This window comes from Erithacus rubecula, assembly GCF_903797595.1.
Source record: "Erithacus rubecula genome assembly, chromosome: 8".
Classification (NCBI taxonomy): domain Eukaryota; kingdom Metazoa; phylum Chordata; class Aves; order Passeriformes; family Muscicapidae; genus Erithacus; species Erithacus rubecula.
In genome coordinates, this window is record NC_136659.1 from 18,281,932 (window position 1) to 18,299,435 (window position 17,504).

Genomic DNA, 17,504 nt, shown 5'->3' on the forward strand with positions numbered 1-17,504 from the left:
TTTTAAGGTTTTCTCTTAGTATCCTGACATCATCTTCCCTGTCCACCCCTTATTCTTTCAATTGATTCTTTTACATCTTTCTCTCTAAATCTCTCTCGCTCTCTTTAAAACCCCCTTGCTCAACCTACGCACTCACAGGTCCTCTATTTCAAGTAGAAATAGCAGCTATTAATTTATTTTCCATAAATAGACAATTACTCAGAGGTACGCAATGACCAAGAGAGTCGCATGATGAAATCAGCTGACTGCCAGAGCCTGAGGGCTGTAATTAGCTCCTGGGGTTTGTAAAATAATTGGAGCTGTAGATGGCATTGGAATTGATAGCTGCCACCTGCTTTCTGAATAAAAACTCAATGAGGACAAAATAAGTCATCTTTTCTCCTGGCAAGAGATTCTTAGCAAAACACTGGTTTGCTGATAAAGTTGAAAATTCTGAAAATATACTTACATTCTATCAAAATAATATAAAAAAAAACCCTCAAGCATGGTTTTATTTGGAATGAAACCCAAGAAATATCCATCCCTTCCCTCCTGCCTATTCACTAAAATGCGTGGGTTTTTTTCCCCTCAACTGTTCCTTCCTTTAAACAGAAATGGGCAACTATGCAAAATGGAAAAAAAAAAAAATTAAAAATTGTTCAGAGTAATTAATTCATCTCCTGTTCCTTTAACAACTACTCTCTCTAGCTTTTGCTAATATAAAATTAAGCAGACAAGCATCAAATTCTAGCACTGGAGGATTTATTTGTAATCTCCAAATGTGTAGCATTTATGGACTGCATCTGCCAGGAAATGCCGTTCGGCAGCCGTGTCAGACAGCGCAGCACGTCTGGGCTGCAAGGAAGGCCCAGAGCTCCTGAGCAGGGGCTCCTGAGCTCATGTGCTCATGTGCAGGGGCTCCTGTGCAGGGGGGCTCCTGTGCAGGGGGGCTCATGTGCAGCTCCTGAGCAGGGCAGTGCATTCAGAGCGTGGCCCCGGGCACGGTCATTCCCCAGCCCTCAGGGCTCTGCCAGCAGCACTGGCGCTTGGAAAAGCTCCGGCCATAGGCACACACCGAGTTTTATTTCTGCTTTACACCACAGCCACTCCAGCTACTTTACTTCCCACCTCCTATGACTACCAAGTACTGGAGAAAGCCAAGGAAAACACCAGAGCACTGGAAAGCAAGAATTGGCAACTTGACTGTGCACCAAGTGCTTGGTGCTGCAGCACGTCCTTATGCCTGAGGGGCTGGCAGAAACCAAAGGAATACCAGAGAACTCTTCCCGTGTATTTGTGGAATGCATAATTCCAAAACATAAGCATGAAAACACAGAACGTCCTCCTATCTTCTTACGCCCTACTTGGAACCTTTAAAATAAATGGAAGGATTGTTTTTAAACAAGTAGCAGCAAAACATGACCATGACAATGGTCTATAAACATCAATCATGCCCAGGCTCATGAGGAGTGGGAAGGGAGGCCATAACCTCACCAGGTATCCCCAAGCCCTCTGTCCTCACAGCTCATCTTCCAGCCCACCCTTGTATGGGGGAAAGGCACGACCTGCCTGTAGCTCAGTTACCAAAAGATCATTCTTAACCAATTTATGTAGGAACAATACTAATTTCAGAAAGTGCAGCAGCAACAAAATTTTAAAGAATTTGAATATGATCCTCCTTTTCTAATAACTTTGTAATATTTAAGGCATGCTGCATTGAGATAATTTGAATAAATATAAAAATCACACAGTTTGGATGAAGTATATAACTTATTGCTGCAAGTCGTCAGGGGCTTGACAGGATTCTAAAATTTAGAAATTTAAGTGGGTAAGATTATTATTGTTTTAAACATGATCACAGACCCCAGTATTACCTACACTGATGCACTGCTGTCACAACTCTCTCAGCTTATGTCTTTGTTTTCACAGAATACATGTAAAGCTTAAACAATGCTTCATAGAATCATCTAGATTAGCAAGCAGAACTAGCTTTCAGTTGTATTAGCATTTCTTAATCCATTTCTAAAAATGATGAAAATAACTCTACTGTTACTGTTTTATTGTCACTGCTCTTCTGGGTAGACTTTACTTCTTGGAGTTCATCTATTGTGAGAGAAGAGCAATAAACTCAATTGGAATCTGTACTTTCAAAAGAGCAGCTCAATGGATAAGGCACTGTCTTTCCACTGGGCCTGAAGCTGCAAGACAGCATGATAATACTGCTCTCTCACAAGCCCCAAAGATAATGAGTACTTTATATGTCACACTGCATCAGCACCTGTACTCGTTACTGTTTTTAATAATAAAGCACACTCATTTTACAGATATTTGCAAAGCTCTTAAAAATATTCTGCTATGTTACAGTGCAAAAAGCAGGAGCCCACAAAGGCAATTTCACAGCCCTTTTCAGGTTTAGTGTGATATACACAGAACAAAAGACTAAATTCAAGATATAAAAAGACAGCAATTTGATAGACAAATAGCAGAAATTCCAAAAATGCTGTGCTCAATGGACAAAAATGAGTGATTCAGGAAGCTGCATTCAGACTTAAGTTTTGATCTAACTCGTAATCTTGGTTTGACCTTTGCCAAAGTGATCCCAAATTTCTACGTAAGTTTTGCTGCCTTTCTTCTACTTGTTTTTTTCTGGTTTCTTGACTGGTAAAGTAAGCTCTCAGATTACCAGAGTTCAAATCAGACAATTTCTTGTTATTAATTCCAATTCCACAATGTGGAGCAATGTGCTCTCAGAATGAAAACAAAGAAAACTAAGGAATTAGCTGCCTTTGTATTGCTTGCAACAGTCTAATGTATTTATACACCAATCTCTCTTTATTTTAGGACATATACTGCTGTCATGGAATTTTCTGTCTTGATTCAGATTTCCCTTTTTGCATTCTCTAAATTAGTATTCATATTTACAGTGTGAAAATATCACACAGTGACACAGCAGTTCACTGCAGGTAGAATTGAAAACATCCTTGTCTCAACTGTGAGGATCTTACCAGACTAGGTAAGACTTCTTCTCCCTAAACTTCCTGGGACTATCAAGAAGAACGTAGATTATAACTAAAACCACTTGATATAACCTGATGGAACTTGATTGTTAATATTTTTCTCCTGGTAGAGATTTACATGGTCTACCTAGCAACAGCAGCTGCAAAGACCTGCTGACAACATCTTCCCACTCATCCCTGATCCAGTAGACTTGAATCAGTAAAAAAACCAGGAAGGTCAGGAAAAGCCTATTAAGGTATTAAGACTGGATAGTCTTTACAAAATCTCTTATATCCTTTACTAAGTCTTAAATGCTGATGAAGTAGCTGATTACCCTCTACACAAAACTTGTCAGTGTATGAAATCACCTTTAGCAACTAATTTCTATCAGTATCTATCTTTGCTTCTCCCACACTAGATAGTAGTGGCATAGATACCAAGTGTTTTAGAAAATACTTAAGATCATCTGCTGGTGAGAAAAGCTGCTTTTTCCAAGTAAGCATGAATGGGCACCAAGGATCTGCACACTGACATCTCCTAACTGAACAAAACTCCAAATTAAGCAAACAAATCCCAAAACCCAAACCCTGCAACACCAAAAAGCTTAACCAACCACAGAAACCCATTCTAGCAAGGCATTCCTGAAAACTTCTTTAATTCTCTTTATTTTCACTGGCTGCAGAGAGCAGTGTGGAATTCTTTGCAACCATTATTCATATCAAGGATTATAGGAATGAGACAGCTGCAACTCAATCTTGCAAATCACAAAAAAATTCCATTTTTCTCCCAACAGGAAATACTAAGTGGCCCCAAGTGTCACTGTCCATATTGATAAAATGGAGACAGTCAGTATTTTCAACATGGTTGAAAATTTTGATAAAGAAGAATGATGAAGACAAACAATGAGTTTCTATGCTCACAAAAACACTAAAAGCACTGATTCAACAGATGTTAACACCATCTTCAAAATAAAGGCTTCAAACAAATGAGTAAAACATAACTAAAACAAACCAACCAACAAAAACAACTCCCAAGAAGCTATACTGTTTCTCAATGTTTAGAGTCATTGTAGAAGTTACAAAGGTGCTAGATGTTCTACTTAAGAAGAGTTTCAACAACTCTTAAATAACATTTTGATGTCCAGTTTTAAATAACATCCTTTGCAATTAACACAGTTGATGCTGCAATGTCAGACTTTTTGTGGGAAGCATAAGGATAAGGAGCTCATTTACAGAGGAACTGAAGCCAGAAGAAAAAAAGATAAAATATTTAATCTTTACCCAAAACCCTAATCCTATCTTTCTCACAAAGGGAAAAAAAAACCCCAAAAAACAAAACCAAAAAAAAACACCAACCCAACCAAAAAAAACCAAAACAAACCAAAAAAACCCACAAAACACAGACAGAAAGAAAAGTACTATTTAAAAGTTATAAAAGGAAGATTATAAATTTATTTATATGTAACTTTTAAATTTTGTGGAACTGTCCATCAATTACAGCAAGATTACCAGAGTACAAATAGCAAATAAAAACATCTATAGAAGTTAAAGAAAGGTCACAGAATCAGAGAATGCTTAGTGTTGGAATGGACCTTAAAGATCATCCAGTTCCACCCCCCCAGATCTCTGCCATATTCCATTAGTCTGGGTTGCTCAAGGCCTTACATAAAAACTGTACAGAGAAATCAAAATTATCCAGCTTTAATGCTGTGTTTTGACCCTGTTTGATAAATACAGAACAATGAAGAGAAATAGCTCTATTATACTTTATAAAACAGAGAAATAAGACCTGTACAGATATTATAGATCATAATTTTCCCTAAACCCAAGAGAATTTGCAAAGCCATAGACTCTAAAACTGTAATGTAGTCCTTGTGTAAGCAAAAATCAAGTCCTAATAGGATACTGTTTGCATTTTTTGGTTGCACACACATACAGAACTTTAAGCTTTAAAATGGCAATTTTAGAGGCAAATTTTCTTCACCATTCTTCTCACACACACTTGGGCACTGATACTAAGAGCTACATTAATCATTCTTAATTTTACTTCCCAAGATGAGCTCCCCTCATGGAGCAATCTACTTAAATAGCTCTTGACCTGTTTGTTCCCACCATCTTCCCTGATGTTTGCTGCTGTAACAGCTCACCTGGGATAACATATTCTATTTTCCTCAATATCTAATCACCAAACTTCACAGTTGTTACAAGACTATTACAGAGTGGTTTGCTTAATCACAAAAGTAACCCCTCAGTATCTCAGACACAGAAAAAGCCAAACCAGGTTATGTTTTAGATTACTTCTGCTGAACCTGACATGAAGATGTTTAAAACCAAAAGCAGTTTCAATACTGCCAAGGAAGACTTTAACAAAACGGTACTCAAGTTCTAGATGGGGTATGGATTTTAAAAACCATTCTCACTCCAGGAGACAATTAAGAAGTTGAAGGTACATTTTAAATGAAATTTCAGAAGCAGGATTGCTCTTAGAAAAATAAATAACTATGGAGGGAGGATAAAAAATACTTCAGAATATGAATTTACAGAACTGCAATTTTTCATAATTAAATGCAAGGATATGGAAAGGGCAATGAAGGAAACACACAATTATATAATGCTTTAGAGTGAAAACAAACCTCACTATCTATGTAAAGCTAACTGTGCTCCCACTAGTCATATTTAGCCTAATGTCCAAACCTAAATATAGTAATAATAAATGGAAATACTGTACAGGTCTGTTCTAGGAGAATCCCATTATCTTACATTAAAAAACAAGCCTATTTTAATGCAAGATTAAATATGCCTAGATTGCTACATAACAATTTTAGGAAGTACCAATTCAGAACATGAACAACATGTGGACATTTTAACAATGAATAGATGGCATTCAGCTCTCTGTGCTGTTTAATGCAACAAGGCATTCATATATCTATATACATATATCTAAATAACTGTACTCATAAAACATGAACAGCTCTAATGAAGAATTTGTGCAAATTAGTTTTCAGATTCTTCTAACAGAAACAAAAAACCAAAGACTACTTACATCAGAAAAAAAGGTTTTAAAAGGAAAAAGCTGATGTAATTTAGAAAATATCAGAAAGAACCAGACATATTTATTCAATATTCTAATAATTTATACTGCATTTAATAACATGGAACTTACTTAAACATGATCTCTTCCCAGCTGTGCTTGCACCTCCTGAACACAAATTTCCTCCTCGATGGACCAGCTCAAGTTCCAAGTTTGTTCTGTAAGAAAAACATAACAGTATTGAATGGAACAATATTCTTGAATCTTCTATGGACACAAACGAACCATGACAAACTCCCAGCATACACTAAATAAAAGAATACTGTGAATGAATCTTTAGTGTGAAATACTGCCAAAATACAGCTCAGAACAAAGCAAATGTTATCAAGAAATTGTCATATATGATTTTAAGCACTATATTAACATAATACTGTATTAAGTAGTGAGAGAAAAATTAAAAAATGTTAATTCTTTGGCCTTCTTCTGTATGCACACAGTGTAATAAGGGAATTTATGTGCAAATCTGGAAAAACAATATACAGATTAGCAACTTTCAGTCAATCATATACATCTAGAAAGTGTTCTCTTTATTGGCAGAGCTTTTGTTTCACTTTAAACAATCAGAGAGTACAATGGATTTGGCATCAACTAAATATGAATACAGTCTAAATTATAAATAAAGCACTGCCCTTTATAAATAAGTTAGTTAGTAAAAGACTTGGAGGTTAATTCTGAATGAAATGCTATTCACTGCAGCTCATTAGTATGAAACAGGAGTTGTGTCACTGAACCTCTGCATGTCACACTGATGGTTCCTTTCTTAGTATTACTGTAATCTGATACTTAGGCACCAATTGTTTAGGCCAAACTTGGTAATTTTGTTTAATTTTGAAACTGGATATTTCATTACCGCATTATCTTTTACTCTCAGGATTTGGGGCAAACAATTCATGTTATATTCTTTGAGAGGCTGTTTTAGTAAGTCAACATACATTTTGAAAATTAAAATAAAGGAATATAATTCTATTATTCTGAAGTGTTGTTTTGCTAATTCAATCCAAACTGCAAATGTCATTCTAAACATATATTTTTCCTTAAATGAAAAATGAAACAATTTTATATTTAATAAAATGTGACTGAATCCATATTAAAATTTATTCTAGAATTTCAGGCACATAATGCATCCAAGGTAAGAACATCCCCCCTCCTTCCCCCAAATTTTTTAAGAAGAAACTACAGGATTACTTTTATTCAAAACAAATTATTTTTAAGAATTTCAGCTTCATCAACTTGAAAGAATAATACATTTTGATATGCAGTGTTTGCTAAGATACTTTCCTATGTTTTTAAAATAGCAACATTTCTGAATATTCCCATCCCTAAGTTTGCAGCTTATGCCATCCATTTCTGAAGGAATGCTTTAATCCTCTCTACTCAGAAAAGGCAATTTAACATTGATAATGTGCCTGCTCAGAGCTCCATCTGGTTGCTGCTGATAAGGGCATCTGTGTGACAGGGGAATTTTCCACTCTTCAGGCGATTTGCAGTGCTCACTGAACTTCTGAAAATCTACCAGCAAGGAAGCAGGGACAGGGATTTCATATTAGTGGACAAAATAGCAACCGCAGATCAGCATGTGCTAGTTCATCATGGGAATATGAAGGAAATCAGTACGTTTTATTTCTATAAACCTTCTGATAACTAATTTGAAGAACAAAATCAGTGACACTCTCTCATTAAAACTAAGATAAGTAAGATTTAAATCAAAAAGACTACCTGAATGTTTAAGAATTATTTTCTAGATCTACAATTTTAAATTTCCCTTTCACCAAGCCTCATGTGCCATTTCACAAAACAAACCTCAGGGACAATTCTGAAAAATGCCTCTTGCTGGTATACAAGGTGTCCTATGGTACATTTTACTATAAGGAATGTAAGGAAAGTTATTTCTGCATCATATACTCTGTTCACATATATGATATCAAGTCTCACCTCCCACACTTCTTTACTGTGCCCAGCTCTGCAAAAGCAGCACCTTATAGTTCAGCTTTCTTGGAAATGTAAGCATTAATCTTTTCCTTCAATATTTCTCTTTCAAAACCTATTTGTAACTTGGCATCAAAATGCAACAGCAGAGAAAGCATCTTCCATGAAAATGAACATTTATCCTTCAGAAAATATCCTACATCAAGTATAGATATCAATTATTTTTGAAGACCAGTGCATATCCTCCCTAACTGGAGCTCCCTTCTGCCTTGAGAATCTCTGTACCCTCTGCCCTTTACTGAAGAAAAGTAATGAAGAAAAACTGGGGGCATCTGATAGGAGTGTGGAATACAGAGTGATCTCTGAAAGAATCCTTTGCTATCTCAGACTCCTCAACATGAAGGAATGAGAAAGAAAATCCATATGAGTGTCTTCTTTTCCTATCTAGAAATCTCCGTGTCATTCATTGGAGCAAAGAATTTTGTAAAACACTGCCTTTATCCTCCTCACTCACAGAAAAAACCCAGAGAAAATTAGTCAGCTGTCCTGACTACTGATAAAAAACAGACCTACTTCATCCCTTCTTGGGGGCTTTTACTAAAGGAACATACTGGGGGTGGGAAGAGTGATTTCATATCTCTGAGCATTCCTACCAGGACAGAGTAGGGAGAAGTAAAAATGCAATGTCCTTTCCAGAAAGGGAATATATTTGGATGGACTTGCTCATTCTGTTGGGACAGAAGAAGCATACTAAGCACTGTGACATTTCTTACTTCAATTTACAAACACAACACATACATGGAAAAACCCCAGATACTGAGACACAGACTCAGAAGGAAAGAACACATGGCTCTTCCATTAGTCTATACATAGCTGACAGAAAACCCAAAAGATTTGTTTGCACAGCCAACAAAAGCAAGAAACTACTGCTATGCAATACATGAACTGTCCTCCAAGATATCACCACAGCCTTCAATGCTTTGAATTGGAACTACTAAAATTAAAGCTAGGCACATGATTTGGGAACGACACCCTACACTAATCTCATAAATGGCAGCAAAGACAGGGAGGAATGCATGAAAATAGTACAAATATAACAAGACGTGACTGCTGGAAAAGCAGGAGGTAGTCAAGGAGCTGCTGTTCCAGCTGTGCATGCAAAGCAGGATGCCATGACCCAGAATGCCTCTTTTGCTAGAAAACAGAAAGCAGCTACCCCTCCCATGAGGTGGTAGAGTTCTTTCGTTATTTTTTTTTCTCTGCTACCAGTGCCTGCTACATATGCCTGGGTAAGCAAAAATGAAGAAAATTAAGTTCCTTTTTTCCTGAAGGAGAAAGAATAACCTGCAGCAACTGGCTACGTGTTGTTCCACATTCCCATTCCAGCTTGCAGTAATCCACTGCAAAGCTGGCATTCAGCTGTAAACTGGCATCTTTTAGGACAGGAGATGATGTCATCTTCTGATTGAAAATGGAACATGACTTATAAGAAGATTAAGAGTGTTTAATTCACATGGAATTATACAGAGCTAATCAAAATATCATTGTGTTCAAATGCTCATCTAAACAAGACTTAAATATCAGGAAAAACTGTGCAACAGCTGTAGATGGTCTGAGCAAAAAAAATTAAATAGTTCAGACCACCTGGAACTAGAAATGCTCAAAGGTTACTGTTTGGTAAGGAACACAAGGGTATTATCATTACCTTAAGAACAATGCTGGATGTAAATAAGGAAGAAACGGGTCCAATGACAGAAATAACTTACAGAAAGTAAATTACTTCAGTATGTAATTTTAATCATGGATAGTCTGTTGTTTGATTACTTAAAATTAAACACATAATAAAATCATACAAAGAAAACTCTTCCAGTTTGGAAGACGATGTACAGATTTATTTCCATAGATACAAACTGTAAAGTTACATCAAAATGTCTATTTAAAAGTTTAATTTTTTTAACCCTACAGTTCTTAGGCAACTATCAAGTAGTAGAAGCATGTAAATCTTGACTGCTGCACTGAAAAGCAAGGCAAGTTAACCACCTTGAAGCTGATCAGCCAGGTCCCCTCACAAGTGATCTTATGAGCTGCAGTAACAATACATAAGGCTGGATCCAACACCTGAAATTCTTCAAATATGGATAAACAGAAAATTGGTGACACAAGCCTAACAGGAAGAGATCACAAGGACTAGAAGTGACATATCCTAATCCTAGTGGTCAACCATGATTTCTCTCTCCAGCAGTGCAAGCAGCAATGAAATGCTGTTCTGGTTTGAGGTATTTTTAACTCTTTGAATGAAAACAAATCTTGAGCTCTGTGTGTAAATATGAAAGTAATAGATAGATACATTTCAATATCTTTAGCTAGCATTTTAGAAGTTATATAACATTGAAAAATGTATTTTAACATCATTTTTGTATCTTAAATTGCATGTCAAGTTATGGTTACAAGTAATCATACTTTGATACATGAAAAAATAATTTTGAGACCTTGTATTTTTGGAAGAGTATTTAACTGTATTGATCAAACATGTAATTGTTAAAATTCCTAACATTGCTTATCCTCACATAGCATATGCTACTTAAAAATATAGAATATTCCTTTAGCTTGCTATGTAGAGAATTTCATAGCTCTTCTGTATCAGTTAAAATACTCTGAAAGAATACAGATAGTATTTCTTTTAAGAGAACAATGCAATAATCCAAGTCAGAGGAGAAATCTGGAGATTAGATGGTCTAACCTTCTGTGAAAAGCAGAACCTTAGGTTTGATTACTCAGCATCCTGCTGAGCCAAACTTTGAATATTTCCACTACTTATATAATATTAAAGACACTCAGCAATCAGAGTTCATGAAACTGCAATAAAAAAATGCTACTCCATGGCATCACTTCTATGCTTGCAGTTTTTGTGCAAGTCAGCACCTTCTCTTCAGGCCTCAGGAAGTCAGAGTTTAGAAAATTATTAGCTTAATGAGTATTTCAAGCTCTTATGGGAAAATCTGGTATTACAGTAATTCTGAATAGATTAACCATTCAGAATACCTTAACATTAATGGTATAGAAGGAGGGACTGATTATTTTGGGGAGTGTATGTGACACTGACAGCTCTAAAACTACAATCAGACATCACAAAGAAATGGCTGCTGATTTCAACACTTTTTTAGAAGTCCAAAGACTACATGAAGAGAAATTCCTGATTGCTGATATAATAAAAAAGCTGCATCTGCGATCACCTTTTAAGTAAATAAAACTAATATGTGGCAGAGAGATAAAAAATACGTCATGATTTAAAAACTAGCAATATGGCAGTGATACAGAAAAAATCTTATTCTTCAGAGTAGATTTGACAATTTGGGAAAGTAAAACAAGATATGCAAGATAAAATTTTGATATAAGTAAAACCTTCAATAAAGAAGAAAAGTAAATAAGCATATGACACAATGTTCTCTGGGCTTTGTGCCACTGCTGCACATAGTAAAAATGAACTGAGAGGCAAATATCTTGCATAAAGCCTGTACATGAAAATCAGGAAACGTAACCTAGATGTACTAAGTATTCAAAAGTCCATTTTGGAGAGGATGAAATACTTTTAAAATGCCGGGGGGTTTTTTTGTTTGTTTGTTTTTTTTTGGTTTAAAGAAAGCTATCTAGTGACTAATACCATTAGTCAGAAATACAAAAGAAAAGATGTAAAAAGAAAAACATACCCACCTGGCTACAGAATACATAAACAGAAAATCATTGTCAGGTGATCCAGGTGTCTTACTATAATCTGTATACTTCTTCTGTGTGGTACTTTTTATATCTTTCATTACAGATTCCATTTCTTTACTGAGGTTGGTTTCAGACTATGAACAAAGACACAAAAGAAATTAGTTAATTTTACCTGAAGAAATGCAGTAGCTGATTGTAAAGTGTAGCACTTTCATATTTGTAAAATACGCTTGCAGGTTATGAAAAAATATGCATTAAATGTCAGCATTCTGTCTCACAGAAGTGTCAGAATAATTTGGAAAGTTACTCTGTTTTGTCTATCTCCTAAGCTTAAGAATCTCAGTGCTTGTGCTATTTTAAAATATACTTGCACTGTACACAAAAACACAAAGCATCTCCATCAAGACTTGAAGGTAACAAAATTTAATATAATTTATTCTTTCATTTAGAAGACCTCATGAAGCTTTGTAGCATATGAGCATCTGCAAATGTAAAACAAATAGTCCATACCTTACAAAGTTCTTAAGAGACATTGTTTAAATAGCTTCCAGTTACAAGACTATTACAGTTTTTTCATTGCATGGAAATTATAAATATATTTTATATTACATTACTTTATTCTACGTAAATTACTATGGAGAAAATTGAAAATGTACTCAATAAAAAATTATATTAATCACATTTTGTCACAGCTTTCAACTGTTTATTTTTAGTAGGTAATGCAGTAAATGCTCTAAGTTTCTTGATAAGAAAACAATAATATGTTGTCTTCAATATCAGATGAAAATGAACTTCCCAAGGTTGCCATGTTTCTAAGAGATCACAAATGCAATATAACGTAAAAACTGAAAGGTAGAGGCAAATTAACAAGGATCTTTCTGCCTTACACTGATGCTTACTGGGAAAGTTCCCAGCTGTTCTTGAAGGTCTTCCACCTCTTGCACAAGATCTTGCATACACTTGTTACTATGACTTTGCCAAACACTTCTTTCCATGTTGTTTCCAGGATAACAAGGAAGAACACTGTTGGCAAACTGCCTACACAGGGGACAGGTAAATTCTCCTTTGTCCACTGAAAAACCCTGGAGGACTTGGTCATTCTAAAAGAAAATAAAGAAGATGTAGCTGAAACTTGCAAATGATTATTGTTTTTTTAGCTTGATATTTCAGATGTATAGCTAAAAAAACTACACCTAAACCCAAAAACTGTAAAGAAAAAATAATTATCATAGTTCCCCATTTTACTGACAAAGGTCTTACTTACTAGACAAAGGTCTTACATTTACTAGAGACTGTCTTACAATCCTCCAACTCAATTACTTTTCCTGATTTTTAAGCACTCTACATTGTGAACAATATCCACATAATAGTAGATAAATTAAGTAGAAAGACTTCAGTGGAGTATTTCCAACCTTTCATGTGTTGCCTCTTTCTGACAACTCCCATAAAGTTTGAGACTCCAAGTACAGGCTGAAAAAAGCCTAATCAAGTAACCATTGGCAGGCAGTGTGAGAAGAACCCTGATTATTTCTTGTATCACATGAAGGATGAAAGAATGGACACAGAAGTACATTTTGGAAAGTGAGGACATGTCCTCAGTATTCCTGTTATGAAACCTTGTTTCAGCTTCAGGAGTTGCCTCCATGGTCTCCCATGTTGTTATCTAACCATATTATGTAAAAATAAATGTTTTAACCAGATGAACACAGGTCTGTATAAATTATCTCAGTCCTAAAAATTGAAGTAAATAGTCAAAATTATCATGCACTCATCTAGGTACTACTACAATATGCTAGGATCAGAAGTTCACATAAATAATCTAGAATCTTTGTTTCAAGTTTAATAGAGAATCCACCAGAAAAACTACTTCAGAATTTATATGAGGCAAAAAATCACTTTTCCAAAATTCTGTAAAGTGAGACTCTACTGTGAAAGTCCAGATTTTATTGCTATATTACTTTATGTAATTTTTATGTTGCTTTATATTTATCTTTATGACACAATTACTGCTGCAAGCAAATATAAATTAACATGGAAAGGAACATCATGGGATCCAAGAAAGGTTGCACACCTCATAGTTTCTTTAGAGGTTAAGTTTCAAAGTATGAGCAAAGCTGATACTAAAACTATAAGGAATTGGTAATTTTTTCTCAAAATGAAAAGAAATCAACAAAAATTACAAAAAAATCCCTAAACCACAAAAACAAACCAACAAAGCCCTCCAGGAAACACCCTCCCCCACTAACTATACCCCTCTCCCAGTCAAACAAACACCCACCAGAAGACCCACCAAACCCAAAACCTGAAGAAACATCCTGTAAAGTAATCTTGAACCAAAATGCTGGTCCATATGAAACAAGAAGTCATCACTTAGTCTTTATTTTTTTGTGCTGGTTAATTTTGTAAAAGATGTTTTCTGATATATCAAAATAACTGAAAACAAAGTACTTTTGTTAGTAATGTCAAAATTCAGTGCGAGATTAAGTTATTTAGTTCCTGAAACATAATAAAACCATTCTATACATTCATACAAAATATTTGATCTGATTTGAACAGCATAAATCCAATTGATTTCAATAAAAGCAGTTCAGATCCAAATAAACAACTATGATCTTCAGTTTTACTTACCCGTAAGGATTCCATGTAAGATTTGTGACAATCTATGTGCAAAGTGTGACCACAAGTCTGTACATAAACACCTCCTTCCCAGCCTATTGACACTGCTTGTAGGCAGGAACTCTAAAACAAACCAACAACAGTAAGAAAAATAATGATTATATATAAAGCTGTAAAAGTATTTACCAAAACTTCAAGATCTACAATACAGACAGATTTGCATGCTATCTAATTAAAAGATATCCTGAGAAAATAAAGAAAAAGATCAATTTTATAAAAAGTATAATTTATGCTGACTGACATGGATGCTATTATGCTATTCTTTCCAATAGTCAAATTAAACTTCTGCAGTTCTTATCACTTAAGATAACAACTTCTTTAAGGAATCTCCTGTACTGCTTACTTACACTTACTTACTGCATGAAGGTGGGTCTAACTCCAACAGCTGTACCAACAGCTGTGTTAGAATAAAAACTGTCAGTTTTTCCACTTTAAAGGCAATCTAATCTCCTAAAGGCTCATTATTTAGCTAGATACACTGAAAAGCTGGCATCTCACCTAGGACTAGTCTATAGAAGCTAATTTAGGGTCACAGGTTCCATATTATTCTCCCTGAAAATGATTTCTCAGAACAGCTGTGTATTATCTTACATAGTAGGCACTAGCAAGGGAAGTGACATGCAGCCCTTCCACAAAGGTCTACAATTGAACATGTCCCTGCAACAAGAATTGGTTCTCAAAATTAAATGTGAAAAGCTGTAACTCGGCTTTGTGAAGTAATACAAAACTGCTTGGAGCAGCCAACAGAACTGAAAAGCAGACATTTACTATCAATTAATTTAAAACTGAACTCCAGATGTCGCGCAGAGTTGAGGATTCAGTAGAAGAGGATGCATTTTATTGGTTTTTCCTTCCCATTCACTAATACTCCTCTTTTCTGTAGTGGCTCAGAAACCTGTTACAGATTAAAACAACTCTTTCCACTTACTCCGTGCTTCCATAATACTTTTACCTGATAAGAGCAATTCCTTGACTGGGTTCTCTGAACAGCTACAAGAGAACTGGTGTTCACTTAGACAGTGAATCCAAATTTCAATTGTGTGGTCACACTGGCGTGTGAAATACCTTCTTCTAGAGAGTATCTGTGTGGATGTTTAATGACTGTGTAGCCTGCAGGTATACTAGATGCTATTGCTAAAAACATAACTGAGGAAAGCCAGAAAATATTTAAAAATAAGGACCCTATCAAATGTAAACACTTCCGAATGACTGCAACATGAAAAAGCATTCACTAAACGTGGAAATGAAACTAGGAGAACTCCAAGTTGTGATTTCATGTATCTTTTCACAAGGCAGTGTTTCTGCAGTGGCAGTCCTGCTGGCAGGAAATCCTTACATCCTTGAAGTAGCGCTGCAGGGTGGTGAGCCGCACGTCGTGCAGCGCCGCGCACGTGTCCCAGGGGTAGATCTGCTCCTCCTCGGTCGTGGGGAGCCTCTTCGGCTCCGCGCTGTTGCGGCACTGCCCCAACACTGCGTGAGGAAAAGCAGCAACACACAATGCCATGGGCAACAACAGGCAAAACAATAACATGACAGGCAGGCAATTGTATAATGCAATTTGTTGATGTTAAAAAGTAAAAGCTTACTCAAGAATCTAAATACTGAAAGTTGTTCTTTTGCATCTGTACATAATATATATATGCATATATACAAACACCTATGTCCACTAACACTCATATCTACATGCAGACACACTGATGGCTGTTTCATTCCAGTAGGTTTGTAATGCACCGCTGCATTTGTAAAAACTAATAGATATTAGGAAGGAATCAAACTGTTTGTTCTTTCCCCAAACTTTTTAAAAGTTCCTTGTGCGTCTCAGAGAGGACCATCCACAAAAGAAATAGGAAACCTTATGCTTCCAGACTTCACAAGATACAACAGGATTTATGCACACACTAAAAGCTGCAGAAACACTGCTTTTCCTACATGCCACACATTCATACCTGAGGATGCTTGTAATAGTACCACCAGCCCTGTAGGTCTGTCTTCAGTAGAAGGGCCACTTTGCCCACAAATAACACAGTCATATATTGCCTCAGAAACATGCTGTTCAGATGTAGCTACCTCCATGGCAATATCAGCATCTGGCGATTCTAAAAACAAATAGGAAAATTTTTATTAAACAGAAGTAAAAAAATCAAATTGAGGATTTTCATCTGAGGATGTGCAATCGATCTACATTGAGGTAGTCATGAAAAACTACAAAATAATTTCTCTAGTTTATCTACAACTAAAACTTTTCCAGCTGCTTGAAACAAACCTTTCTGCTTCCAAGAAAGACTACAAAATGAAGTACATGTTTTTCCACAGGCACAATTACTCCCTGTGGAATCAAATGTTTCACTTGAGTTTCGTATTAAACTTGATCTCTAAAACTTGTGTAAAACAGAGATCTAACTTCTATTTCATTAGATATATTACTGAAAACTTTGAATATAGATGGATGAATGGCAACAATATGGTTCTCTAGTAAAACCAGATTTGCTCACAGCTGAAAAAACCATTTGAAAAAAAAAAAAATCTGTTTTGTCCATGCACTACGTTGCTCCTTCCTAGGTACACAGAAATGATCAAGGCTAAGGCCCAGCTCTGAAGTATCAAAGCCATTGCACTTGACACAGCTTTGATCACATGACAGTCGGTGGTGCTGATTTCAGGGCATGCCATTTTATGTTATGTTACAATTAGAGTTAAGAATTCTTTATTGGCTTGAAAGAAATGCACGATCCACTCCTGGCTGCTCAGGAATACACACCGTGAGCCTCTTGATATAGAATATGTGGGTTGTTTGTGCCTTTCCTTAAGCATACTTTTTCTAAAGGAAAACACTTCCTCCCTGCCTTCAAACCTTTCTCCTGATTAAGTAGGCCGAGGTACTGGATAGAGAATCCAAAAACCTAGAGTGCAGCAACAGTCTCATGCAGAATTGCTTTTAGGAGAACTGCTGTCTTCTGAAAGTCTACTACTACTTTGGCACAGGAGGCTGCTGCCATAAGGAGAGGCCTGTTGAATGCCAGGCAGAATATTTCTGTGCTATAAAAAGCTCCATGCAATGCTCTTGTTTATAGGGCTGAATCAAAATTTCACTGTTTTGGTAAGTACTGGTTTCCTAGTCAGTT

At 35.9% G+C, this 17,504-nt stretch overlaps 1 protein-coding gene across 4 annotated transcripts in view; it reads right to left on the reverse strand.

Annotated features, from left to right (window-relative positions):
- UBR3 (ubiquitin protein ligase E3 component n-recognin 3) overlaps positions 1 to 17,504 on the reverse strand; it is a 96,284-nt gene that overhangs the window by 24,681 nt on the left and 54,099 nt on the right. For 2 of the 4 annotated variants that reach the window (XM_079310759.1, XM_079310757.1), the window contains 6 exons: positions 16,329 to 16,478; positions 15,719 to 15,852; positions 14,335 to 14,445; positions 12,606 to 12,806; positions 11,704 to 11,840; positions 6,139 to 6,224 (listed from right to left, as the gene is read on the reverse strand). In XM_079310759.1, coding sequence (XP_079166885.1) covers positions 6,139 to 6,224; positions 11,704 to 11,840; positions 12,606 to 12,806; positions 14,335 to 14,445; positions 15,719 to 15,852; positions 16,329 to 16,478 — 819 coding nt within the window. Of the gene's footprint in view, positions 1 to 6,138; positions 6,225 to 11,703; positions 11,841 to 12,593; positions 12,807 to 14,334; positions 14,446 to 15,718; positions 15,853 to 16,328; positions 16,479 to 17,504 lie in introns of all 4 variants that reach the window. The other 2 variants (XM_079310758.1, XM_079310756.1) reach the window with 1 other exon arrangement.